Source organism: Marmota flaviventris, chromosome 7 (assembly GCF_047511675.1).
Source record: "Marmota flaviventris isolate mMarFla1 chromosome 7, mMarFla1.hap1, whole genome shotgun sequence".
In the NCBI taxonomy this organism is placed as follows: Eukaryota; Metazoa; Chordata; class Mammalia; order Rodentia; family Sciuridae; genus Marmota; species Marmota flaviventris.
The window spans coordinates 4236524-4263924 of NC_092504.1; the positions used below are offsets into that span (position 1 = coordinate 4236524).

The 27401-nt window shown below is 63.7% G+C and overlaps 1 protein-coding gene across 1 annotated transcript in view; it reads right to left on the reverse strand.

Moving 5' to 3' along the window:
• Positions 1-27401, reverse strand: part of Sorcs2 (sortilin related VPS10 domain containing receptor 2) — a 347236-nt gene that overhangs the window by 18531 nt on the left and 301304 nt on the right. Inside the window, exons 8-18 of the mRNA XM_071614778.1 lie at positions 26266-26355; positions 20645-20824; positions 17830-17976; positions 15044-15146; positions 10940-11016; positions 9511-9602; positions 8771-8878; positions 7246-7366; positions 6137-6270; positions 5223-5348; positions 2562-2733 (exon numbers count right to left, since the gene is read on the reverse strand). Of these exons, the coding sequence (XP_071470879.1) occupies positions 2562-2733; positions 5223-5348; positions 6137-6270; positions 7246-7366; positions 8771-8878; positions 9511-9602; positions 10940-11016; positions 15044-15146; positions 17830-17976; positions 20645-20824; positions 26266-26355 (1350 nt within the window). The remainder of the gene's footprint in view (positions 1-2561; positions 2734-5222; positions 5349-6136; positions 6271-7245; positions 7367-8770; positions 8879-9510; positions 9603-10939; positions 11017-15043; positions 15147-17829; positions 17977-20644; positions 20825-26265; positions 26356-27401) is intronic.

Sequence of the window (27401 nt, forward strand, 5' to 3'; positions counted from 1 at the left end):
CCCGCGTCCTTACGGGGAGGCAAGGGACACGCGGGTGCAGAGGAGGAGCCCTGTGGATGGCGCAGACCTTGGCGTTTCGTGGCCGTGCACGGCCCACGGAGCCCTGGGCCCCTCAGAAGCAGCAGGAGGAGAGCCTGGGCTGCTGGGGCCCCCCAGCAGTCGTCTGCCGACCCGACGCCCGTGCTGTGATGGGGAGTCCACGGCTGCCGCAGGGTGCTCCTCCAGGGGGAGCAAGGAGGGAAGCCGTCCGCTGCTTGCTGCTCCGGGAGGGAGTGGGCATCCCGGGCAGCCGGCTCTACCTGGTTTCTCCGTGCAGCGGGCGACACTTCCTGTGCCCATTTCTCCTGTGCACGTGCTGCTGGGGCAGACGCCTCCCGTGTCGCTGGCCGTGCCCAGCTGGCTGGTGTCTCTCGGTGGAGTCCGAGGTGGCTTCCTCTCGCTGGGCTGCAGGCTTTCATCTCCCCGAGGACCTGTCCCAGAGCCAGTGTCTTGAGGACGGGCCAGTCTGTCCACTTCCCTCTCGGCTGTGCCCTTCCTGTCCAGCCTAAGGACTCGGGCGGCATCTCAAAGGTTTTCTCTGAGGATTTTTCTAGAAGTTTCCATTTTCTTGTTCCATCTCAGCCCGGGCTCCCTTCTGAATGTGTCTTCGTGTCAGCGGTGAGGTTGGTGGTGGCCTTGTCCCTGGAGGGAAAGGCCGTCCCTCCCACACAGGACCCTTCTGCCCCATGGGGATCCGTGGCGTCTTCCCGTGGGTCCAGTCTGGGCTCTGCCCCAGATCTTACTGTTGGTCCTAGAGGCCTCAACACGGACTCCCCTAATCCAGGTCTGTCTCCAAGCCCAGCGTGGCCCACGTGTGTGTGGGTGTGCGACTGCACAAACACCTGCGAGTGTGTGAGTGTGCAGGGAGGGGATGTGGGAACGTGTCCATCAGCGAGCTGGTGTGTGGGGGGGGCACGCGTGTGTATGCCGTCCCTCCCTGGCCCCCAAGGAGGTCAGCAGGCTCTTCCAGGCCAGGGGTCCCCGGGGCCCATCTTCCAGGAGCGCCTCCCAACCCCGCGTGGGCTGTGGAGCAGGCCCAGCAGGCAGCCAGGGCACAGCCTGGGAGCCCGGCCCTGGGCAGGCTGGAAAGCAGGCGTGGGCCTGAGAGGGGCAGCCCATCTGCACTCTGGGTAGGAGAATCCGCACCTGGGGCCCAGCTGCCAGGCTCCAGGGGGCAGCAGATGCCACGTTTCCAGGAAGGCTGTCCTGGGTCCACTGAGGGTCTAGGTGGCCCCAGGTTGGCAGGGGGAGAAGTCCCCCGCCGACTCAAGACGCTGCTATGACCAGAGACCCCTAGACCTGCCCCAGGGTGGCCTTCACGCCCCAGGGTGACCTGGGAGCCAGTCTCAGTCCACAAGAGGACCTGGCACGGGCAGGAGGCAGAGCCAGGGGATGGCCCAGATCTGGAGCAGACCTGGTCTCTGTCTACTCAGAGTGCCTGAGGCCTGATGCCCTGGCCAGCTCTGCCACTTGTGACCATGTGGCTTTAAAAGAGCAACTTCGCCTGTCCAAGCCTCAGTCTCCCCAGTATCAAGCAATGGACAGTGGCTGAGTGACTGCCACGGCTGGGCCTTGGCCTGGACCAGCCCGCGTCCTCCTCAGCCCTCGTTTCTGAATTGGCACCAGAGCAAGGGGCCTGCTTTCCAAGCCCACAGAGCTCGTTGTCACAACCCGAGCCACCTCTGTGCCACCTTGAAGGACATTTAAATAAAGCAGATGGGATCAGGAGGCCACCCTCGATCAGCCCTGTTTGTCTAAAGGTCCCCTGGGAGCCAGAGTCCGGGGACCCTCTCCCGTCAGGGAAGGCCATTCCAACTGTCCTCTGCACTTCTCTGCACGTTGAATTTCTTGAATATTTGTAAGTTTTCTGTTTTCATCTTTAAATTTCCTACAATGAACATTAGTTATTTCTATAATCAGAAACGTAAGCATGTTACCTATTAATTTTAAGACTAGAAGGAAATGCAAGAATTAATCGTTCCTTTGGGGAGCAGAATTTTGATGATATTTGTATTCTCAAAATATTTTACAATGAACACATTATTTTTAAAATCACAAGGAAATGTAACGCTTGTTCTAAAGTAAAAACAGGTTGGGAGACGGGGACGCACTCGTCGACATACCTACGTGTCTGTGTGCAGATACACGTGTGTGTGAGCTAGGTTTGTGTCTAGCCTTGCACATGCACATGCACAGAACTCATTTTTGATTGTGTGATTATAATAGGGATCTTCTTTAACTTCCTGCTTTTGTTAGGATTCCAAATTAACTAGATCCATATCATCAGAGAGTGAAGAAGTCCCCCTGCCACATGACAACGGGGGGCGGGGGGCTCCCTCCTGCTGCTCCTTCCACCCCCTGTGTCTGTTTCTCTCCCAGGTGCTGGCCCAGGCCCGGGGCGGAGGTCCCACCCACGGTCCCTCCTGCAGGCTGCAGCAGGCTGGGCTCCACAATGATGCTCCAAGCTGACACACAGCCCCCCAGAGCCACCCCGCAGGTGACAGCACGGGCCAGCCGCTCACCTGCTCCTGCCGCACCATGAACAGCACGTCCTCTCCGGGCCGCACGGCCACCGCCTCGCCGCGGATGCTCACCCGCAGGCCCCGGGGTGGGGTGAGGGGGCACTGGAGCTGCACGGGGCTCTGCTGCAGGTCCACGCCACCCTCGCACACGTTGGACACCACCTTACGGTACCTGGGTGGACAAGGGAGGGTCAGGTGGCACCAGAAGGGCAGTGGATGGGGCAGAGATGTGTCACCCAGAGGTGGCCCTCGGCCTTGACCTTAGAGGCTCCGCGCCCCACCCTGTGCGCCCTACTCTGCCTGTAACGCGAGAACGTTGGGGCTCGGAGGGACGAGGGTCTGCTCCAGAGGACAGCCTCGCCTGGGCCTGAGAGCAACACCCATGGCCACCGCTAGCTCCTGGGGGGCGAGGGCCAGTCTGGATTGGCTGGTTTTGAGGGGAACATGAGGAGGGTGCCCAGGGGGACCTCCAGCCGTGGACTTGCTGTCACTCCCTGGGTGGTCCAGGCAAGAGTGCCCTCCTCATGGGCCCTGTCTCCCTGTGGCCTCGAGAGCCAAGGGACACCTGTTTCTTAGGTGCCAGGTCCTGGGATGGGTGCTCCCAGGCAGCCCTGTCCTGGTGGGGCAGACTGTCTGGTGGGAGGAGGAGGCTGCCTACCTCCCTCACGTGGATGTGGAGCCCAGTGGACAGCACTGCCCAGGGCACCTGGGAGCTCATCCCTGGGGGGGTGTTCTAGCCACACCTGGGGGGAGCAGGTAGAGCCTCGCAGGCAAGGGGACCAGGTAAGGGGACACCAGGTACAAAGGCCCTGCGGTGGGTGCGGGAGCCCACAGGTAGGAGCTGGTGGAGTGGACAGGGTGAGGCCGGTAGGCGAACCTGGTGGCCCTGGGAACCCTCCTAGGAGACCACTGGAAACCCCTGCTCTGGCGGCGCCCCCTCCACATGGTCACTGTGTGCTCAGCACCCCTCTGGGAAAAGTGGGTGCCTGTCTCGGAGGCTGGTGGCCCTCCTGTCCTCAGGACCCAGTTCTCCAGTGTGGCTCAGCCACCAAGTGAATATTCAGATCTTTACCAGGCGAAGCCCCTTTAATTACTGACTTGAAAGAAAACACGTTTCTCTGAGGGCTGTCTACCCACAGCTCCTCAAGGCCCACGTGGGCAGGTGGAACCCTCCGCCCAGATACAGATGAGAGGCCCTGACACTTCAGATGAGAGGCCCTGTTTGCCAAACCCTGGGGTGGGTGGGAGATGGATGGATAGATGTGTAGGTGGGTGGGAGGGTGGATGGGTGGATAGATGTGTAGGTGGGTGGGAGGGTGGATGGATGGGTGGGTGGGTAGATGAGTGGGTGAATGGGTGGATGGATGGGTGGGTGGATGGGTGGATGGATGGATGGATGGGTAGATGGATGGAGGTGGGTGGGTGGATGGATGGGTAAATGGATGGGTGGATGGATGGGTAAATGGATAGGTGGGTGGATGAATGGATGGATGGGTGAATGGGTGGATGGGTGGGTGGATGGGTGGGTGGTTGGATAGGTAGGTGGATGAATGGATGGGTGGGTGGATGGATGGGTGGATGGATAAGTGGGTAGATGTACAGGGGGGTGGATGGATGAATGGGCGGATGGAAAATTGGGTGAATGGGTGGATAGGTAGATGAATAGGTGAATAGGTGGATAGGTGGAGGGGTGAATTGGATAGGTAGTGGATGGGTGGGTGGGTGGATGGATGGGTGGATGGGTGGGTGGATGGTTTGATGGGTGGGTGGGTGGGTGGATGGGTGGGTGGATGGTTTGATGGGTGGGTGGGTGGGATGACAGGTAAGTGGTTTGATGGGTGGATGGATGGGTGATGGAAAGAGGTTAGGGTGTGTCCTGCTGAGGCCAAAGCCTGCATTTTCTGGCCCTGCCTCCCCTTTTCTCAGGTTTCCCAGGGAAAAAAGTGGAATTTCTTCATCAGGTTGTGGGCTCCGTCCTCTGGGAGATGGGACCTTCAGAGGAAGCGTGTCTGGGACTTCCTGAGGCTGAAGGTCACACACAGCTCTGTGTACCCAACATTTCCACGTGAAGTTGGTGTTTGGAAGCAGTGTGCTCAGCCCCTGGTGGGGGAGAGGCCATGACTGCCACCCTTGCTGAGCCCCTCCCTCAGGTTGTCCTTGTCACTGAAGGCTGCAGGACACCCACATGAGCCTGGGGGGAGTCTGGCGGGGAGGACAATTATGTGAATGTGACCATACCTAAGGTTTTGGCTCTGACAGAGGGGGGCGTGGCTCTGGGGTGAGATCAGGGAAGGCTTCCTGGAGGAGGTGCTGTTGAAGCTGAGACCCAGGGTGGCAGTGCCACCAGACCTGGGGCCCTGAGTTGTGTATGGGGGTGGGGTGGGGGTCCTGGGCTGCAGGAGCTCTGGAAGACAGCAGGAGCACTGCTTCTCTGGGCCCTTGGGCCTTTCCTCTCTGGTTCTCTGCTCAGGCCTGGCTCAAGGCAGCTTTCCCCTGGGCTGGCCCCTGGGGCTTCAAGGGACCTAGAGCCTGGTGACAGTGCCATGCGAAGCACAGCACCCCCACTTGGCTTGTCCTTCGGCCCCCTCTCGGGGTGGCGGCAGTGGGTGGGCCCGGGAGCCTGCTCTCCCTGGGGTGGCGGGGAGCCCCGCGCACGCTCACCCGAGGCTGCTGGTGTAGGTCTGGCCCAGGGCGCAGTCCTCAGGAGGTGACAAGGGATTGAACCAGAAGTTGGCAGAGCACTTGTTGGCCGACTCCGGGGAGGGTGAGCGCTCAAACCCGTAGTCACTGTGAGGAGCCGGAACAGCGGTCAGGCAAGAGGCACCGGTGGGGACAGCAGCCTGCCAGGGCTGGGCAGGGCATGGGCCCGCATGTCCAGGGCCTGCAGTGCTCCTGTCCGTGGGGACGCAGGGGCGACCCACACAGCCTGTCCCAGAGCAGGGAGAGGCCTGACCGAGGGCAGGTGCAGTCCAGAGCGACAAGCCCCAGGTCCCAGAGGGCTTCCTGGAGGCGGATCCAAAGATGCCCCAGACCCAGCCCTTTCTGTCCCAGCACCCCCAGAGCAGGGCAGAGGCCAGCGCCTGCTGCGGCCAGCTCTCCAGTCTCACCCGGCCACCTCGGCCCTATCCTGTGTATCAGAGCTGAGTCCCCAAGTCCAGGGCCCCGGGAAGGAGTGTGAAGAGCAAGCCTACATGGAGGTGCCCACCCCGGAGGCCCCCGCCACAGGGAGGGCCTGGGGACAGGCCATCGTGGGGGTCTGCGCCCACCAGCCTCCTTGCCCCCTCTAGGCACTGCTGAAAGCCACCGGCCTCCCCCTGCTCTGCTCCAACCTGCCTGTGGGGCTGCGCTGGCCTGGGGTGAGCGCCCGCCTGGCACGTGCCAGGCCCTGGGTTGATCCTCAGCGCCCCACATGGATGAATAAAACAAAGTCCATCGACAACTAGAAAACGTTTAAAACCCCCCAAACAAAAACCAACCCCTGTGGCTGCCCCTGCCCCCAGGACCCGGCCCCCCAGGACCGCCCCACCGCCCACCCCGCTGCCCAGGCCCAGCCTCCAGCTGAGGACGGCACTCACCAGAGGAAGTCCGAGTCCCGGCACGGGCACACGCGGGACTTGAGGGCCGCCGTGAAGCTCCGCCCCTTCACACACCAGGACGTGGGCTTCCTCTTCCGGAAACTTCTCTGCTGGCCCATAATGCAGCCGTCGCCCTGGTGCAGGGGCGAGGAGCTGGCATGAGGCAGCGGCTCCCTCCCAGGGGTGCAGGTGCCGGGGGCCCTGCAGCTGGCTCTGTCCCAGGCAGCAGCTGGAGGGGACACCCCATTCACAGAAGGGGACACTGAGGTCCAGCAGAGGACAGGGTGGCCTCCCTCTAGCCCCACTTGTGAGCATTCATTGTGCATCTGCTATCTCTTAGCCCTGGCCGGGCCTAAGGTCCAGAGCTGCTGGACAGGTGGCCCCTAAGTTCCCCTTTAACCCCCGGGCCACAGAGAGCGGGGAGGCCACTCCCCGAGGAGGACCTCAGGGATGCCCAGAGCACTCACCCCGTCCCTGCAGCAGGCCCAAGCCGTCACGGGGTCTGCTGGGCCAGGCGTGGGCAGGCTCCAGAACCTTCCCCTAGGCCCCTCTGCAAGGTCCGGCTTGGCAGAGAGCCTGGCACAGGCTTAGCCAGAACCTCGCCCCACACTGGACCACCCTGTGTCTAGTGGACATCCTGTCACCTGTCAGGTGGTGTCTGGCCCTCAGCAAGGACGCCTGGCCACAAATCCTACTTGCCCACACCTGTCCATGTTGAGCCTTCTCGCCCACCGTGGGCCGCAGGGCAGTGGCACCTCTGTAAGGGTCCTCAAGGAAGTATCCTGTCCCCCTGTCCCCGGGTCAGTCATCTTCCTTTGACATCCCTGCCCACAACCCCCAGCGTCCTCCAGAGCGGCCTGCTCAGCACTGCTGCCCCCGCAGGTGGGGACTGTTAGCCCGTGTGCCCAGACCCGCCTGGGCGCTCCCTCCCGAGGGCCGGAAAGCCCAGAACCCTGCTCGGTGACCGGAGCAGCCCAGGCACGAGGGATGCGCTCAGAACACCAGAGGCTGGTGTGTTGGGTCCTCTGTGGACGCCCTGGAGGAGGAGAGGTCCCGGCTGGCCAGTGCTGGGGCAGGCGGAGGGGCGGGGCCAGCAGTCCTGGCCGCACCTGGAGGTTGGTGAGGTCCCAGGAGCTGTAGTCCTCCTCAGAGCACTGCCTAGAGAAGGAGGGCCGGAAGTCCACCTTGACCAGCTCCCAGTCGGAGCGGAAGCTGATGTGGCCGAAGACCCTGCGGGGGAGGGGGAGCACCGCCTTGGTCTGGCCTCTCTGCTGGGCACACATGTCCCCACCCCGACTCGGTCCATCTGCACCAGGGCTCAGTGAGGCCGGCCTGCTCTTGCGGGGCTGTAGGGCTGGGCCCTCTGCAGGCGCTGGGCCAGCCTTGGCAGTAGGGTCCCCAGAGACCGTTCCCCAGCTCTGGCCGGTCAGGGCGCTGGCGTGGGCCATCCCACCCACAAGGCCACCCTCAATGGCAGGGAAGAGCTCCCAGCTGGCTGCAGCCCTGGCCTCCTGGCTGTCCCAGGGCCATCCACAGCCCCACCCAGCTGGACCTTGCACTATGTCTTGTAGAAGGACCCCAGACAGGTGGCCACTCTTGGCCCTGTCCAGCTTGTCCCAGTCCTGTCCCTGCCTCCCTCGGCCTGAGCAGTAGAGGGTTCTGTGCCCAGAAGCCGGTTTCCATAGCTGGCTCTCATTCCAAAGAGAAATAATGCACCCCAAGCCCAGCTCAGAGCAGGCAGGGGAGAAGGGGCAGCAGAGTGCTTCATGGGCTCAGGAGGGCAGAGCCTCACCTCCTTGGTGTGTGCCCACCGCCCACACCCTGCAGCACTGACCACAGCAGTCCTCGGGGACGCTGGCCAAGTGCCCTCTGCTCGCTGTGCAGTGTGGACGGGCCACCTCCCCCTTGGGTGGGAGTCGAGCGTCCCGCTCACCACCAGGAAGGAGGCCCGTGGCACATGCGACCCCTGGGCCCCCCGCAGCAGGCTGGCCCCGGCCCCGGCCTGGCCCTGCTGCCCGGACCCCAGGACTCTCCGCCCTGCTCCTCCCCACGTGCAGAGCAGACGCCGAGGGGGGAGCCTGTGGCACCCCCAGGGCACGGGGAGAGGCAGGCCGGGCAGTGCAGCCCTCGTCCAGCCCCGGCCACTGTGGGACCACCCAGCACAGCCTCTCCCCATGGTCTTGAGGGCCGCAGGGCACATGGATTCCCTGCTCTGCGGAGCCCTGCCTGGCCCCTGGCCACTCACTGCTCACCTGCCCCCAGCAAAGCCACATTCCCTGTCCCCAGTGTCCCCGGGCCTGTGCGCACATGAAGCCCACAGGAGGCCCCCCTGACGTCCTGGGAGGGGCCCGGCTCACAGGCAAGGTGGCACATGTGGCTGAGAGAGGTGCCAGCTGTTCACATGGACAGACGACCCTGGGCAGTGGGTGAGAGGGCCGGAGGCGCCCAGCGCCTGCCCCCAGGACAAGAGGCAGGCGTGAGGACAGAGGCGCCTCAGGGCTCAGCCTGGGGGCCCCAGTGCGGCCTGCTGGGTCCCAGCTCTGCCGTCCCTGCACGCCTCCCTGTCCTGCAGCCAGCGCCCACGTCCTGACCAGCATCTGTCCCCAGGCCTCCCCGCCCTCAGCCAGCGCTCACGTCATGACCAGAGTCTCGTCCCCAGGCTCGCTCAGCAGGCCGTCTACGAACACGGAGGTGCTGGTGAAGTTGTGCGTGCTCCAGGTGAGGCCCTCGTCCACGCTGAACCTGCAGGAGGGCCGCAGTGTCCAGGGGAGGCAGAACACACCTGGGACAGTCCACCCCCTAGGGCCCAGCCACTGTCCCACGGAGGCCAGCTCCGCCTCGCCCCTGCCTCGTGCCCGCTGGCTCCGCCCCAGGCACCCCATCTGCAGCACCCAGGTACCCTGCACCCCTGGACGGCAGCACGGCCTAGCCCTGGGAACGTCTAGTTCAGCCTTCCCAAGGCTGGGCCTGGCCAGCAGCGTCTGGGCCAGACAGGTCCAGCGTCCTGGTCCTGCGGCCTCCCAGGAGGGGCCTTTCAGACTGGAGGTTCCGGCCTCCTGGCAGCCCCGGCTGGGCCTCTGAGACCAGGCTCACCTGGGGCACTGGCCACAGCTGCCCTGGCTCCCCGCCTCCCTCCCCCTACCAGGGACCCGTGGGTGAAGGTCCCTCTCGGGGAAGGGCCCCGCCCCTCCCCACACGCTGCGCTGCTTCCCTGTCTCTGGTCTCCTGAGGGAGGACCGAGTCCAGCTCCAGGGTGCCCCGGGAAGGGCTTGGGAGGCAGGTGACACCCAGGACCTGGGGCCCATGGGGACAGTCCTGGCTGTGGTCTGTGCCCCCCTCCACACCCACAGGCCCCGTGCTGGCCGCCACGTTACTTGAGGATCTTCAGGGGGATGGAGGTGTCCTTGATGGCTGCGATGACCCCGCCGTGGTCCAGGTAGAGGATGTGGTGCTCCTCCTCGAACACCTGTGGGCATGGCGGGCGCTGAGCACAGCACTGACCTGCCCACCTGTGCTGGCCACAAGAGGACGGGCCACGGCTGGAAGTGAGTGTCCCCAGGGTCCCCGTGTTGAAGGTGTTGGGCGGCGATGGACCTTTAAGAGGTGGGCCTCGTGGGAGGGAGAGGGACCTGCCCTGACCCTGCCAGGCTCACTGCGTCCTGTCTGGCAGTGAGATCTTCTGGCCCACCTGCTGCCACCTGCGGATGCCCACGCCTGGCCCCAGAGCCTCCGGAACTCCAAGCCCAACAGGCCCCCTAGTCGGCTGCCTCAGGAACGCTGTCACATAACGCCAGGTGGACTGTGCAGGGGTCCCCTGCCTCTGCCCCGAGGACTGGTGCTCAGTCGGCACAGCCCTGCCGCAGGGGGCGCGGCCAAGGTTTTCAGGACAGATGAAGTGAACGTGCTGAGCGGTCTGCACGGCGGGGGGGGGGGGGGGGGGGGCTCCAGGAAGTGGAGAGCCGGCCAATGTCCCAGGGAAGTGCCCCCCGGGGATGCGGGGGCAGCAGGTGCAAAGGCCCTGGGGTTAAAATGGTGGTCCCCCAGGAGAGCGGGGCCATGCTGCCCCAGGAGGCCGTGGCTCCGAGTGTCAGCGCACCATGTGGAAGGCCAGATGCCGAGGCCTGCGGGGTAGGGACTGCCCATTCCCTCCTGGAAGCTCCCCTGGGTGCTGGGCGTGGGCAGGGCGTGGAGACTCGTTGACCTTCTGAATGAGGACTTCTCCTTCTGGAGAGGGCGAGCCCGTGCCCCCCACTCCTGCTCCAGGTGGCCCAGCGGCTCCGGTCCCACCAGGCTGCCCCCAGGGTCGGAGCCTCTGAAACAGCTGGGAAGAGGCCCAGTGGGAACAGCTGACCTCTAGCTCCTGTTTCCCTCGACTCCAGGTCTCAGGGGGTCGGGGCGGACGGATGGGACAGAGGTGACCTTTAGAGACTAGACGGCTTCACTGGTGTAGTCAAATAGGAACATCACAACACAGCAGACCTCTCTTGCCCTTTTCAAAACCCCTTGTTTCCTGCATGTTGTTAGAGGGATGTCAAGGCCTTAGGCCGAGATGGCAGGTGGACTTTGCCTGCCCGGGCGGGTGGCGTGCTGTCCAAGTGTCACCCGGGAGGGGCCCCGGCTGTGAGACTGCCCCCGGGACAGGGCTTTGAACACGTGGGCGGGGGAGGTGCAGGCCCAGGTCTATGTCACCTCTTAGCCACTTTGAGCAGCGCTGTCATCCACGAAGCCCCCACCCCAGGAGCAGCGGTCGGCAGAGTCCTGCAGGATGGGTGTGGGTGGGCACGGGCCGCTATGCCTCCTTACCTGCCGCCAGCTGCGCCCGCAGTCCGCTGTGATGTACATCTCCTCTTTGTACTCCACCAGCTGTGAGCCCAGGTTACCTGCCCCAAGGCAAAGGGACAGCATTGGGGTGGGGTCAGCCGCTGCCACTGCCAAGGTCGGAGCCCAGCACAGCCGTGCCCAAGGGCTGCCTGGGCTGCACCTCCTGCCACCTAGCCACCAGAAGGGTGTCCCCTGCCGTCCTCCTCTGCTGGGGACCTGCTGGGGATGCTGGGCTCTGGCTGGTCCCCCCTGGGGCAGAGAAGACTCCGCCTGCGACAGGCCAAACTCAGGGCCCAGCCATGGCCCAGGTGCGCCCGGAGCTGGGCCAGGGCCTCAGGCGGTTCAAGAATGAGAAGGTGTAGCTTGGTGATCAGGGACAGCAGCGCGGGGGCTGGGCAGGTAGTGGGCGCAGGGCAGCCCAGCCTGGCCGGGTTTGCTTTAGGAGAGCAGGAGACCAGGGGTGGGAGGCGAGACCCTGGGTGGAAGGCAGGGTCGGCCCCTCCAGGTGGGTGTGCAGCCCCTGCTGGGTGTGTCTGGGGGAGGGGGAGGGCGCGCGAGCCTCCACCTCTGTCCACTGGCCTGAACCCTGCCCTGGGTGGACAGGGCTGGCCCTGCTACGATGGCCACTCGGGCTCGCAGAACCCTGAGTGTGCGTTGGCTTGGAAAGAGCCTCCACCCAGGACCTTGACAGCCAGCCAGCCTCTGAGGCAGGGTGACTCAGGGGGAGCGGAAAGGAGACCAGAGGGAAGGGACATCAGCACCAGCCTCGCTCCCCCAGGTCTGTGCCCCCAGGTCTGCTCCCCCAGGCCTGCTCCCCCAGGTCTGCCCACCCAGGTCTGCTCCCCAGGACTGCTCCCCCCAGGTATGCCCCCCAGGACCACTCCCCCAGGTCTACCCCCCAGGACTGCTCCCCCAAGGCCTGATCCCTCTGGGTCAACTCCCCCAGGTCTGCTCCCCCAGGTCTGCTCCCCCAGGCCCACTCCCCCCAGGCCTGCATCCTAAAATGCCCTGGACCCTCAGCGTAGGGGATGCACTGCCAGCATATACCCATGTTTTCTTTGGACTAAATAGAGCCGGGGAACACCTTGTAGGGACTTAGGAGATCCTTCACTCTGAGTGTTGCCTCTTGGCTGGGTGACGTTGACCTAGAGGTCTGGGAGAGCCGGACCCCAGGCCCCGGCCCGTGCTGTGAGCCAGCTGGTTGGGCTCTCCAGGCCGACCCCACCCCCACACTTCCCAAGCTCACTGTTTAGAGTTTCCTCTAAAAAGAGGAGCCCAGGACCCCCAAAGTGTCTCACTCCTGAGCATCCACCCTCTTTGTCCCCGCGAGTGCGGGCTCTGCTCTAGGGTGCTGCCCCGGGGAAGTCCTTGGCTTTCTTAGGTAGGTCTTTGTGCTCTGGAAGCGTCCAGGAATCCCTTTCTGTGGGTAAGTCAAGGGACTGTCAGGGCTTGGTGGAGGGCCCCTTCTCTCTTCTCGGGAACCTCCTCAGACCCCTCTCCAGTGACCATCCCTCCATCGTCCACCTGTCCACTCCTCTTGACTAATTCCACCCACTGACCCATTCCTCCACCCGTCCCTCAGCCATGGCTGGCCACCTCCTTCTGCCAGCCCCGTGCTGAGCTGGGTGTCTGAGAGGAGTGATCAAGGGTCCGCTCCTGGGGGCTCTCCCTGTAAGCGGGGAGGAGGGTGTCCTGCAGCCACAAGCAGCCAGGGTGGTGGGCCCCAAGGCTGAGTGAGTGAGGAGGGCCTGGGGCAGAAAGTGGCCTTCAAGTGAGCCCTGGGAGCTGGCCAAGGGCACAGGCAGCCCAGGCAGAGGGGAGGCCTGGCCAGGGCCAGGGTGTGTGGCTGGGAAGTGGCAGCCCGGGCAGGACAGGGTGGCAGGCAGGTGGCACATGGTGCTGCTCCATCCACTACCCATCCATCCATCCATCCATCCATCCATCCATCCATCCATCCACCTACCCATCCATCAATCCACCCACTCAATGACCGTTCCATCCACCATTCCGACCATCCATCTATCCATCCCCCCATCCCCCCACGTATCCATGTACCATCTACCCACCCACCATCCCTCATCCTTCTCTCCACCCACCCATCCACCATGCATCATCCATCTATCCATCCACCCATCCCTCCACGTATCCATGTACCATCTACCCATCCACACATCCACACATCCATCCACCCATCCATCCATCCACCTACCCATCCATCAATCCACCCACCCACTGACCATTCCATCCACCATTCCATACCATCCATCTATCCATCCCCCCATCCCCCATGTATCCATGTACCATCCACCCATCCACCATCCATCATCCATCCACCCATCCATCTACCTGTCTATCCCCCACCCATTTGCCCATCCATCATCCATCCACCCTGCCAACTACAAGCCATGTGCCCTGAGTCCACTGTGTCCTGAGTCCACTGTGTCCTGAGTCACTGTGCCCTGAGTCACTGTGTCCTGAGTCACTGTGTCCTGAGTCCCTGTGCCCTGAGTCACTGTGTCCTGAGTCCCTGTGCCCTGAGTCACTGTGCCCTGAGTCACTGTGTCCTGAGTCACTGTGTCCTGAGTCCCTGTGCCCTGAGTCACTGTGTCCTGAGTCACTGTGCCCTGAGTCACTGTGCCCTGAGTCCACTGTGTCCTGAGTCCCTGTGCCCTGAGTCACTGTGCCCTGAGTCACTGTGTCCTGAGTCACTGTGTCCTGAGTCCCTGTGCCCTGAGTCACTGTGCCCTGAGTCACTGTGTCCTGAGTCACTGTGTCCTGAGTCCCTGTGCCCTGAGTCCACTGTGTCCTGAGTCCCTGTGCCCTGAGTCACTGTGCCCTGAGTCCCTGTGTCCTGAGTCCCTGTGTCCTGAGTCCCTGTGTCCTGAGTCCACTGTGCCCTGAGTCACTGTGCCCTGAGTCACTGTGCCCTGAGTCCACTGTGTCCTGAGTCCCTGTGCCCTGAGTCACTGTGCCCTGAGTCACTGTGTCCTGAGTCACTGTGTCCTGAGTCCACTGTGTCCTGAGTCACTGTGTCCTGAGTCCACTGTGTCCTGAGTCACTGTGTCCTGAGTCCCTGTGCCCTGAGTCACTGTGCCCTGAGTCACTGTGTCCTGAGTCACTGTGTCCTGAGTCCCTGTGCCCTGAGTCCACTGTGTCCTGAGTCCCTGTGCCCTGAGTCACTGTGCCCTGAGTCCCTGTGTCCTGAGTCCCTGTGTCCTGAGTCCCTGTGTCCTGAGTCCACTGTGCCCTGAGTCACTGTGCCCTGAGTCACTGTGCCCTGAGTCCACTGTGTCCTGAGTCCCTGTGCCCTGAGTCACTGTGCCCTGAGTCACTGTGTCCTGAGTCACTGTGTCCTGAGTCCACTGTGTCCTGAGTCACTGTGTCCTGAGTCCACTGTGTCCTGAGTCACTGTGTCCTGAGTCACTGTGTCCTGAGTCCCTGTGCCCTGAGTCACTGTGCCCTGAGTCACTGTGTCCTGAGTCACTGTGTCCTGAGTCCCTGTGCCCTGAGTCCACTGTGTCCTGAGTCCCTGTGCCCTGAGTCACTGTGCCCTGAGTCCCTGTGTCCTGAGTCCCTGTGTCCTGAGTCCACTGTGCCCTGAGTCACTGTGCCCTGAGTCACTGTGCCCTGAGTCCACTGTGTCCTGAGTCCCTGTGCCCTGAGTCACTGTGCCCTGAGTCACTGTGTCCTGAGTCACTGTGTCCTGAGTCCACTGTGTCCTGAGTCACTGTGTCCTGAGTCACTGTGTCCTGAGTCCACTGTGTCCTGAGTCCCTGTGTCCTGAGTCCCTGTGTCCTGAGTCCCTCTGTCCTGAGTCACTGTGTCCTGAGTCACGGTGTCCTGAGTCCACTGTGTCCTGAGTCCCTGTGTCCCGAGTCCCTGTGTCCTGAGTCACTGTGTCCTGAGTCCCTGTGCCCTGAGTTTGCCCTTTCGGTTTTCCCTGAGATCTGAGCCTCCCGGGGAGCTTGGCCCTGCCTCCTGGGAGACGCATCATGGCCCCAGCCCATGGCTGTCCATCTTTACCCCTGAAAGGGAGGCTCCCTCAGGCTGAATGACACCCACCGGGACGGGGGCAGCATCACCCACCTGCTCCCATGATGAGGCCTGGGGCGCTGTCCTTGGTGTGCACGGTGCCCGACACATAGGGGTTGTCTGCCCAGCGCAGGTGCAGATGCAAGTGACAGTCAGGCTGCAGGGGGAGAAGGGGGCGTCAGCAGGGGAAGTAGTGTCTTGGGGAAAGCTCGGCCTGTGGGGTCCGGGGAGAGGGCAGGGCCTGGGGCGCTTGGAGGAGTGGAGGGGCAAGAAGCAGGGCTGTGCTGGCCACTCGGCGAAGGGACAAGGACAAGGACACATGGTCCAGAGGCCCCGGGGGTGGCGGGAGGTGGAGTGGGACCAGCAAGGCATCCGGGGCTCCAATGCCCCATGAAGGACACAGGACAATAAGCTCCAGTGGTACCAGAGCTGCCCAGGCACGTGGCAGACGGGGCTGGTCCTCTGAGCCTGCCAGGGTAAGGACAGGGGACCAAGGGCAGGCTGGTGCCCAAGAGCTGGTCCTGACGGAGGTGAGCCGGGCACTGGGGGCTGGTGGGCTGCAGGGAGCCCCTGGCCCTCAACGACCTCCCCCAGGTGCCCCTTCTGCACACAGGAGCTGGGGGCGCTCTCCAGAAGGCCAGCAACCATCACAGACACACAGATGGACGGAGGGTGAGGGACGTGTTGCCAGCCACCCAGCACCCAGCACCCAGCTCCTGCCTCGGCCTGTCTAAGGGACCCCTGGGAGGCCCAGCACGGGGTCTCTTCAACAGTTCAAAACCATTTCCCCACCGAGAGGCATGATGCTGAAGCATATCTGGTGGCCCCTCTAGTGACAGCACCTCGTCTCCCCAGCCCTGCCAGCCCGGTGGCCCCGGAGAAGACACCGACCCCAGAGGACGAGAACAAAGGAGGCCAGGGAATCCGCGGCCTCCGGATCCACGGAGGAGCCCAAAGCCGCTGTTCCAGGGGCTGGTCCAGGGCCTCAGCCCCATCACCCTCTCTGTTTTCCAAGCCTTCTGCCAGGAGCAGGAATCGCTCCTGGGGAGATAGGCCCCGGACATAGTCCACCTGACACCTGAGGCTGAGCAGGGGCCTTGTCCACCACGCCCAGGTGGGAAAACCCTGCCTCCCAGTGGGGCTTTATTCTGGTGTCTTTTGTGCCCTGTGGGCTCCCATGTCCCTTGCTCAGGTGCTTGAATGCCTGCCTGGGCGCGTGCTTTCTGGTTCGCTTCCATTTTTATAATTTTAGGGTCGGAACATAATCCTGCAAAGGCCATTTCCTCGCTGAGCTGCGTATTACAGACGAGAACCGTTCCCAGCAGCAGCTTGCTTTGGCAGATTAATACGACTCAACTCTGCCAGGAGCGCACGCCCTCCGCCCTTCCCAGCGGCTCTGTTCTCGGTGGGCACTGACACACGGACTCAGTCCCCACACAGCCGGGCAGGTGTCGGGGTCCTCTGGGGTCACAGGTGGGGGCCTGAGCAGGGGGCATCGGAGCTGGGCAGAGAGCAGGCCGCCTGCTGTGTGCCGGGCGGAATCCCAGCCAGGTGGGCATCCTCTGCTGTGCTCTGGACGCCGGGTCAGGCCCACCACGCGCAGGCGCAGGCCCTGGACAGGCAGAGCCAGGCTTCCTGCTTTACGCATGAGAGGACTGTGGCAGAGCAACGAGGGGGTTTGGCCATCCTCTGTGGGGGGTCCTGCCCGTGAGGGGCTTGCAACTGGCAGAGTCAAATGGAGAGGCAAGACGCCCAGTGGGTTCTCCTCAGTGGAGTGGACAACGGGCAGGGTCTCTAGGCGTCAGTAGGAGTTCTGTGGGCAGGGAGAGGGACGGGGCATCCTGGGCTTGGGGACAGTGGGAGGGGGTTCCTTGCGGCTTGCTCTGTGCTAGGGCCTGGGAAGGGAGTGCAGGCCATTTCACGTCCCCCTCACCAAAGGCCACCAGGGATTGCTATCCTGTTCCCTTCCAGCAGAGGCTCAGAGGCAGAGGGACGCAGACCGTGGCGTCAGCAGGGGGCTGAGCTGCAGCTCTGTCAGGTCCAACCCTGGAGCAAGCTCCAGCCCTGCCCCTCCTGAGCAGCCCACGCTGGGCAAAGGTCAGGCAAGCTCCCCACAGAAGCCAGGAGAGAGGCCCTGGGAGAGGTGGGCCCCCGGGCAGGGGACAGCGAGGGCCTGGCTAGACCCATGGCCCGGCCAGCCTCTTTCCCTGCTGCAGCCGGCCGTGAGCTCACCTCAAGCCAGGGCAGGGAAGGCCAGGGCTCCTAGCGCTGCCTTGCCCTCCTCACCAGCAGGGGCCACACGGGGCTGGGCACCCAGAAACTTGGGGACTCTCTAGGATGCAAGGGGCACTGCACACCTGTGTCCATGCAGAAGCATCCCCAGGCGGGTGGGTCCTGCATAGGAGCCCATGGCTTGGCCACCCCTTGGTCCCGGCTCAGGGGCCTGTGGCCTCTGGTGGCAGTATCACTCTATGCCTCTCACCCCCTCGAGCAGAGTATGTCCCCAGACCTGGCTGTTGGCCAAGGAGACGTGGCAGGTGCCACAGGTGGGCTGGGAAGCTGCTGGCTGCCCCGTCTGTCCTGGGAACCCACCTGCACTGGCCCCAGAGCGGGGAGGCAGGACAGGAACATGGTCACTCCCTCTCTGCCATCCAGGGAGCCTGTCCCTGGTTGTGTGACACAGCACGCCATGGCTATAGCTCCCTGGGCCTGTAGGTCTCTGTGCCCCTCTCCACCATGCCCAGGGCGGGGACTCGCATGTCTCAGGTCCTTCAGTCACTCCCAATGCCCCCGGGGAGGCAGCAGGCACCCCACGTCCCCACAGAGGGCAGAGCACTCACGGGCTGGCAGTGGGTGGGCTTCCCGTTCATGTCGGTGCTGGGCGGCCTCAGGTGGTCCCAGTCGCGGCCCTTGTTGTAGGTGATGAGCGTCGTCACCTTCCCATCAATCTTCTGGTTGGCCAGGAAGACCCCTTTCACCCCTCTGACCTGGGAAAATGCAGGAAGGACTGTGAAGGCCTGTGGCCGCTCTCTAAAGCCCACACAGCCACCGTGCCCCCGCAGCCTGCTCAGCCGGAGCTCCTGCTAGGGGTGAGCCGGGCCTGGGGCAAGGCTTCCAGGCCTGGGCTCCAGGAGGCTGGTTCTCTCAGCTCCAAGGCCTGGACAAGTTGCTCCCAGGACCAGCTGACCACCCGACGGTGAAGCAGGTCCCCTGGCCTGCCCATGACCCCAGCCACGGATCTCATCCAGAGCTCAGGGCTCACCTCACCTCACTCGGTCGGGCCTGCAGGTCCCACACCAGGGCTCTGCATCTGGGTCCCCTCCTGGGACTCCAGCAGCTCAGTTGCCACTGGAAATGTCAGGAGCAAGGGCCGGGGGGTCCATGCTAACCCAGAATGCTCTGGACGGGCCCAGGCTGTCACTGCTTTCTCCCTCAAGGGTCCCCGAGGCCCAGGGCTGTGGTTCGCCCACACCCAGGGTGGTCACTAGTTGACCTGGAAGACGAGTGCAGGTTTTCCGTTCCTCAGTTACACCTGCACTCCTGCACAGAGATATTTCTGCAGGCTCCTGCTGCGTGGATGTCTTGGGCCCATGTTCTGTGCTGTGAACAGGCTCAAGACTCCTGCTCGCCCCGCCTGTGGGCAGCGGTCGGCCTCAGCACAGGGCTTGCTATTATTTCTTGCAAAACACCTCAGGAGACTGAGGCTCCGGGAGCTGGGTTCCTGCACCCAAGGACTGTAGTTACGCTGATGGAAATAACAGTCATTAGTGGCTTCTAAGTGGCAGGCGCTGAGCCAAATACAGGCCACCGTGTCACTCCTGCAGCCTCAGGAGGCTGGTGCGTCTGCCGTCCTCAGTGTGCAGGTCTGTGGGCTGTCCACCCCCTGCGGGGTGCTGGCGGGACGGGGTTGGGGGTGGAGCGTCGGCATCCTCTGCTGTGACAGCAGGCAGGGCTTGGCCCTCCAGCTCCGCAGGTCAGGAGTCTGACAGCGTCCCCCCGTCCCGTCAGCAGGGCTGCACCCCTCTGTAGCTCCAGCAAAAGTCCTTAATCTCCTCCAGGAGCCTCTTGGCCCTGCGAGGTGAAGGTCACGGTTCAGAGGACTAGGATGTGGACATTTTGGGGGCCACTATTCTCCCACAGTCGGGAGGGGTTGAGTGGCCTTTCAGAGCTGGACCCTGTGGGACTTGGGGGCTGGCTTCATGGGGTGATGCAGGGCAGCAGGGTTGTGCTCTTTGCCTTGGGACATGGTCTTATAGGCACAGGCGGGTGGAGTTAGAAACCCAGCAGGTGCCTAGCGCTGGGCTGCTTCTCAGCTCTCGAGCGAGCTCTGACCCGTGGCGAATCCACGCCTGGTCCACTGTGGGCCTGCAAGGCACAGCGGGAGGCCGTGACCTGAGGTACCCTGCCTGGCCTCTGCCCATGAGGCTTCGGGGTGCGCCTGCTGGGGTGGCAGCTGCAGGCCTGCGGACCAACCTGCACCACGGTGGCTGTGCCACTGTCCTAAAAGACGGGGACTGGCCCTCCAGACTCGGCACCAGCAACAGGCTCCTCCAGCCAGGCCCAGCTTCTCAGTGAGAAGTGGCTCCAGGCCCGGGACCCAGGCTCCATGTCATGGGGCTGAGCCTGGCTGAGCTCTGTGCCCAGCTGTGGGCCTGTGGCCAGCTTAGCCATGGACAGTGACGGCCTGGGACCACAGAGGGCATGCTGGGGTGAGCTGGCTCTCAGCCCTGCAGGAGAGGGCACGAGGAGCTGGTCCCGGCTCAGGGCCCCGGGCACAGCCCCTGTGGGCTCCGGGCTGCGGCTCACCCGGCTCTTCACAGACACCAGTCCTGTCACCCCGTGGGTGCTCCCGGCCTCCCTGCAGTGTGCTGAGCCCTGCTGTGCTCGGGAGTAGCTCTGATGAATGGGGTCCCTCGTAACCCACTGTTCTTTACTTTTCCTGGGACAGTGGCACCACACTGTGGTTGACAGTCCAGAGGAGCCAGGAGCAGGCAGCCCTGGGCTGGTGCTGCTGTCCCTGCTGACCTGGGGTGTCTGGGTTGTCCGCCTTCTCTGACCCGCAGCTTCCTGAGCGGTGCATGGGCTGAGTACCCTTCCTGCTCCCTGGCTAGAAAAAGTCCAGGAGGGGAGCCTGGTGGGCAGGGCTGGGGACACCGTGGCCCATCGAGAGCCCTGGCCGGGAGCCAAGAGTCTGCACCAGAGCCTCCATCCATGCTGGAGCCGGAGGCCAGAGCAGAGGAGGCTGGCGAGGGAGACAGAGGAGAACGGGACCCCAGGGAGGGCAGCTCACGGCTGGCAGGGGAAAGAGGCCCCGGGCACTAGGCTGGACTAGGCAGGACTGCCCCACGTGGAGGCCAGTTTCCATCCTGGGAGGGAGCTGAGGCTGCATCTGTGTTGGGAAAGGCTCCGCAGATGCCCTCCAGTGCAGTACCCACTCTGTGGGGGGCTGTCCCTGGACCCCCTTCTTCCCATTACCAAAGCTCGCACTGAGTGGCCACTGCACTCTGGACTTCCTGAGGTGTCTCCCGGACTCGGGAGACCTGCACGAACCCTCTTGGCCTAATACGTTTGGCCCTTCAGAGATGTTTGCAGACCCCTGAGACAGCGTGTGGGGACAGGACAGGGAGGGGTGCCCCTGCCACGAGCCGTGCCCACCTCTAGGACGTCGATGACCACGCTCTCCTCGGCCTGCCGCGAGCTGCGCACGTTCTCCAGCACCAGCGTGTAGTGCACTCCACGCGGGTCCGACTGGTACAGGTTGTAGGTGTCCGCCTGGTACCACTCCTGCACTGCCACGAACACCTGGCTCTCGTCCGTGCTGATGATCTGCAGGTCCTGGGGGACAGCGGCGGGGTCAGGGCCCGCACGGCCGCGGCCCCCCTGGCTCCCTTGGGGTCAAGCCATCTGGATCTGCACCCTGGCTCTCCACGCGTGGCTCCGTGGCCCTAGACAACCCCTTCACCTCCCCGGGGTGAGGGTTGGACCCTCCATACCAGGCCACCCTCCTCCTGCCCCCTCAGGCAGGCTGTCCTGCCACCCAGCGGGTTCCTCCAAGCACCCACATGGCCAGCATGACCGGGGTGGGCTCCCTGCCCCACATGGGGCCAGCGCTGCCCTGGCACGGGGATGCAGAGCTGGATGGCGTCCAGCCCCCGGGAACGTAGATGGGGCAGGAGGAGTCCCAGGGCCGACCCGGAGACTCAGGTCCCAGGATATCTTCACTGCCCGATGACCCGACACGGGAGCTGTGGTCAGCCTGCTTCCCTGTGCAGCTGTCACCCAGCCTGGGGCCCCAGGGCGGTCAGGGAGGGCTTCCCTGGGAGGGAGCGTGGAGAAGGGAGCGTGGGAAGGAGCAGCCGGCGCTGGTTCAGCCTGGGCTTCCCCCTCGGGGAGCGGCAGGCCAGGCAGCTCCAGGCTCGGCAAGGTGGTCTCGGGTCAGTTCAGATTAGAATTCAGAAAGAAAAGAAATCCCACGAGGAGGCAGCCAGGCTGGCCCTGGTGGTGGCTCCTTCCCCAGGCCACAAGCTGCGTGGGAGCCTGGACAGAGGCGGCCACACGGCCTGGTCTCTCAGCCATGCTCTGTGGCTCTCCAGCCTCTGGCTTGGTCTTCTGTCGATCTGAACCTTTGTTTTTTTTTGCATGGGGACTGAAACCCAGGGGTGCTAACCACTGAGCCCCATCCCCAGCCCTTGTTATATTTCATTTAGAGACAGGGTCTCGCTGAGTTGCTTAGGGTCTCACTGAATTGCTGAGGCTGGCTTTGAACTTGCAACCTCCTGCCTCAGCCTCCCAAGTCACTGGGATGACAGACATGCACCCACGTGCCCCGTTTGTGCTGAACATTTTTTGCCCTCTGACCCTAGGGTTCCCAGGGTGCGGGGCTGCGGGTGGCCACTGCCCGGGCTCTTCTCCCTGTAGCAACCTCGGGCTGAGCCTCGGGTTCTGCGGCCAAGCTGCATCCTCAGCTGTGATGACTCTGCACACGGAGACCCGGCCCTCCACCACGCTGCCAGCTGGGCCCTATGCTGTGCAGCTGAAGGGGCCTTTGTGGAAGAGAGAGGTGACATCGTGGAGCACCTGCCATGCACCCGGAAAACGGGACAGCCCATGGCTGTGTCTGTGGACATGACTGTGACACACAGGAGTGAAAGGCACCAAGAAGCAAGCAGAGCGGAAGGGTCACGGAGGCCCCGGGGCCTGGTGGCCCCTTGAGAGGTGGGAGTCGGTGGGTGTTCAGGAAGCTCCCGTGGGAGCCGTGGCCGAGGGGCTTTGTCACCATGGCTGCCCACCAGGGGGCCTATGTGTCAGTCTGGCCATGGCAGAGCTTCCAACTGCGGTCAGGCTGAGGCTCCGCAGCCCGGGTGCACCGAGGCCCTGTGTGCTGGGCATCGGGGGCGGCTCCCCAGCAACTGGCACTCCTGGGGGCTGCATGGATTCAGATTTTGGTCCTCTGTGCCTGGAAGATGCCCTGCGTAGTGGTCCCTGGGATCTGGGACCAGGGACAGGGCAGGAGTGGCACAGAGTGATCTTCAGTGCCACCCTGGAGAGACCTGGCATTAGCACTGAAGATGTTTGTGGGACTTTCTGACCCTGACCCTCCCACACCCTTTCCCACGGTGGCTTCCTATCTCGCACGTTTCCTGGGTGCGCTTTCTCTGCCGTGGGGATCGTCCTGGACACCGCTCTCAGGGACAGCACGCTGTGCTGTGCAGAGGGACAGTCCACGCTGGTGAGCCCTGGGCATTTTCAACAGGAGCGAGACGGTCCTGGGCTCCCACAGACCCGCCTCTGGTGACCTGCTTGACGTCAATTCTGAGGGTGACTGTGGAATTGGCGACGAGGAGCCTTTTCAAGGTGCTTGGGAGGCTGTCGAGCTGCGGGTGCTTCTCGCTCGCTGGCAGGGTGGAGGCCGCACACCTCCCTCCGGGTGCCCAGACTGAGAAGGGGCCCCTGAAGTCCTGGCAGGGGGAGTGTTGTAGGTGTGGTGAATTCCGCATAAAGTCGCATTGACGTTTTTAAGAAATGAAGCGTGGCGTGTCCACCCCAGTGTTAAGCCCGTGTGTGCCCAGCCCCGGAGGCTGCGGAGATGCCTGCTCACCAGCAAACGCGACCAGGCAGAACTCGGTTCCCTGCCAGTAGTAAAAACGGGGGAGGGGGGGACTTAGAGAAGACGGACAGTCACTCTCCTGCAGGCGAGAGAGGTCCAGGGGCAGGCAGTGCAGGGTGGGGGCTCCACTGGTCACCAGCGACTGGGCTGCTTCTTGCCACGGCTCTGCTGCCCCAGGACGTGGCCCTTGTCCTCGTGGCCCAGAGGAGCTGAAGCTCAGCCACTGTACCGACACCCGCAGCAGGAAGGAGACAGGGAGGAAGGCTGGGCTCCGGAGGGACAAGGAAACTCCATGAACGAGTCGTTCTAAAGCCTGGTCCCTGTGGCCTCTGTGGCCTGTGGCCTGTGGCTGCAGGGGAAGCTGGGAAACGCAGTCCTCCTGCAGGCAGCAGCGTGGCAGCTGAACTCTGGGTTTGCTGCGCGAGATGAAGGGCAGGGTGGGCATGACGGGGCCCCACGAGTGTCCACAGTAACCCAAGAGACGAGGACACGAGGGTGTCAGAAGAGAGGGACAGGCAGGCAGGCGGGAGGGAGTTTGGGTGGAGAAGCAGCACATTCTGGTGAGCACAACAGCGGAAACTCCCACAGACCTGATAAGCAGGGCGCGGAGGGGCTGAGAGAGCCGCCTGGGTGCGGGCCAGAGCTGGCTGCGCCTCTGGGGCTCTGTGACAAGACTGGCTCCATCTTACTGAGAGCGGCTTGTGACAGGTGGCCCGTCTCCGGGGCTGTCACGCCGGCTCCTGGCCTCTGCTTCGGCAGCCTGCGGGTGGCTCTGGCTGCGCTTGGCGGTCCCCGGGCCTGCTAGAGCCATGCTCACGTGTTTCGGGGCCGGCGTCCTTGGCCACCGCCTCCCCCCGGCCCCCGCGCGAGGACCCCAGGGTGTGTCTGCTCGATGCCATCCGAGGGCTGCTGGTGCTGGCTGGGCCACTTCAGGACCCTCCAGGTCCACCTGCCCCGGGGGCCTCCGAGAGCCCTCTGCCGGACCTTCCTTCCCCATGGGGACGCGCTCTGTCCCTTCGCTGGCTCCTGTCCCTCGAGGTGCTGCCTTTGCCAGCTGCTCTGGATTTCCTCCTGATGCCTGGTCCCCGCGTCTCGAGACCCCTGCCGGGTCCGGTCTCCGTCCAGCAGGTCCAGCAGTGGGCCTTTCTCAGGATGGTGTTGATCCATTGTTTAGCCCCTGTGCTGGGTGGCCTGCCCCAGCATGGTGGTGGCAGGTGCCATCTTTTAGAAAGCCACAAAGTCACAGGAAGACACACCCTGGGTCCAGGGAGTCCTCGCGCTTCACCCTGAGGAAGTTCAAGAGGCCCAGGGCCCGGCCCTATGGGCAGCAGGGATAGGAAATGGCCCCCGCGTCCAGGAGTGTGGCCTGGCCAGGAAGACCCCGTCCTTGGCCGAGGGTTCGTCACTTAAAGTGGGTTTCGGGAATGGTTCTAGAAAATTCCTGGGGACGAGAGGCCTGTGGCCAGGACACTGGGGGGGAGGGAGGCCGTGAGAGCCTCTCCTCTCCTCGCATGAGGCTGCGCAGGATTGAAAAGGGAGGAAAGATGGGGTGAGGGGAGGAGAGGTTATGAATCCACCGTAAAACAACCGAATCTGTTAGGAAACTCGAGCCGCTGGCCGAAGCAGAGGCTCCGCCCTGAGCCGGGGAGAGGCTGGGCTAGGGGCAGCGGCCTGAGAAGGGGGCATGGCCATGGCTGAAGGCCACAGAGGTCATGACCTGCGGCCACAGGCTCTTTAGGACCCCTGCCAGCCTGGGGAGCAGGGAGCAGGGCGCTGGGGGGACAAAGGCCCAAGGCACAGGTCCCTTCTGTGCTGCAGCCCCCAGAAGTGACAGTCCCTCCCCGACACAGCTGCGCCTGCTCTGTGCACCCAGCCAGGCCGGACTCCGTCTGTCAGCCTGCTCCTCCTCCTCTCCTTTCCGACTCCTTCTGTCCTTTCTAAGGAGATGCTCCAAAGGCCTCGGGACCCTTCCCACTCTGGCTCAGGGGCTCGGAAGGTGCCAGCGCAGCAGCCCGGGAGCCAGGGACGGTAGAGGCCCAGCCCCGGCAGGAGGCCCAGCAGTGCTGTCCTGGGCCACCCCTGCTCCCTGCCTCTAGCCCGGCTCTGCCCAGGACCTGGCTCTGCCCTGTGCCCCAACGGCTTTCCCCAGCTCTTCCCAAAGGGAACCGTTCCCAGTCCTGGGGCCTCAGTGCACAGAGGTGGCACTGCTGCCGTCCACGCGCCCCGCCTCTGCCTCTGTCCTCTCCACAGCGCGCGTCGGGAGGAGCAGCCGTTTCAACGTCTATCTACCCGACTGTGGCTGCCCCGCATCTGGAAACCCCACAAGGGCAGGAGCCGGGCACCTGGTTTGCAGCTCCAGCACCACCGCCTAGCCCCGTGAAGGATTTATAGTTGGTGCTTAATAAATGTGTGTGGAGGAGCGAAGCCTCGGGCTGTGGCTGTGCAGTTTGCACAGTGGGGCAGAGATCCTGCCAGCCCCCTGGAGGAGGATGCAGCATGAGGCTGGGCTCACTGCCTGAGGCCTGTGTTCGAGGCCTGCTCTTGTTTCCAACTAGATATGTGACCTCCAACAGCTTACTGAGCCTCTCTGAACTTCCTCACCTTCCCTGCATCCCTGGAATAACACATTGGCAGGGTGAGGGTCACAGTCAGGTCCTGAGGCAGGGCTTGGGGCAGGGTTAGGGCAGCCCCAGGACCTTTCCTTGCCTGTCTACCCAACGGAAGGAAGCGTCATTAACGGAGCCCCTCCTATGTGCCGGGCAACATACCAGGAAGCCAGAAGGCAGAGGTGAATAACAGAAACCCTCCCTGCGCTTGGCGATGGCAGGTAAGAGCCTGGGAGTTCAGGTCACCAAGCTGGTGTCAGCAAGGAGAGGGGCAGACAGGGCGGAACACAGAGGCCTGGGCCAGCTGGGAGTCACAGGCAAGTGACATTTCTCCTGAGAAGGCCTGTGAGCGAGCGCTGGGTCGGTGTGAGCCAGGCGGAGGGTGGGCACAGGCCCCGAGGCAGGGCGGAGTGGGCACCCTGGAGCAGGAGGATGGGGGCGGGTGGGGAGGCGGGTAGTGGCTGGCCACCTGTTCCTGCCAGTCCTGGCCTGAGTCGCACTGCCCGCCAGGCAGTGTGGCCGGGGCGTCTGGCCACAGCACCAGGGGAGGGGGCTGCCCTTACCTTTGGCAGCGCGTACTTGGGCAGCTTCATCAGGACAAAGTCACTGCGTCGATAAGAGACGTAGTATTTAGTCCGGTTTGTAGAAGTCGCCTAAGGAAGGAAGGGAGGGAGGGAGGGAGGAGGGAGGGAGGAAAGAAGGGAGGGAGGGAGGGAGGGAGGAGGAGGAAGGATGGGAGGGAGGGAGGGAAGGAGGGAGGGAGGGAGGAGGGAAGGAGGGAGGGAGGGAGGAGGGAAGGAGGGAGGGAGGGAGGGAGGAAGGAGGGAGGGAGGGAGGAGGGAAGGAGGGAGGGAGGGAGGGAGGAAGGAGGAAAGAAGGGAGGGAGGGAGGGAGGGAGGGAGGGTGGAAGGAAGGGAGGGAGGGAGGGAAGGTGGAGGAAGGAAGGGAGGACAGGAAGGAGGGAGGGAGGGAGGAGGGAAGGAGGGAGGAAGACCATCGTAAGGGGCTGGAGTTCTGTCAAGCCTGGCCATCCCGATGGACACGGCGCGCTGTCAGCTCTGAGGCACCCTGTCCCTCAGCTCCTGTCTGCCTGAGACGGACAGACAAGGAGCCCCGTGCCAAACGGCCCTCCCTGGGAGTCCACGCGGCCCCTGCTCCAGGCCCTCCTCTCACGGCCCTGATCCCCAGCACCCAGGTCACAGGACTTCTCTTAGAGAGAGTGCCTTGGAGAGCCTCAGGCAGAAGAGACCAGAGATGCCCACTGAGCCCTGGGCAGGAGGGCAGGAGGGGAGGAGGGAGGAGGAGAGGAGGGAGGAGGGAGAAGGGGAAGAGGGGAGGAGGGAGGAGGTGAAGAGGGGAGGAGGGAGGAGGGGAAGAGGGGAGGAGAGCAGGAGGGGAGGAGGGAGGAGGGAGAGGGAGGAGGGAGGAGGGGAGGAGAGCAGGAGGGGAGGAGGGAGGAGGGAGAGGGAGGAGGGAGGAGGGGAGGAGAGCAGGAGGGGAGGAGGGAGGAGGTGAAGAGGGGAGGAGGGAGGAGGGAGAAGGGGAAGAGGGGTGGAGGGAGGAGGTGAAGAGGGGAGGAGGGAGGAGGGGAAGAGGGGAGGAGAGCAGGAGGGGAGGAGGGAGGAGGGAGAGGGAGGAGGGAGGAGGGGAGGAGAGCAGGAGGGGAGGAGGGAAGAAGGAGGAGGGAGGAGGGAGGAGG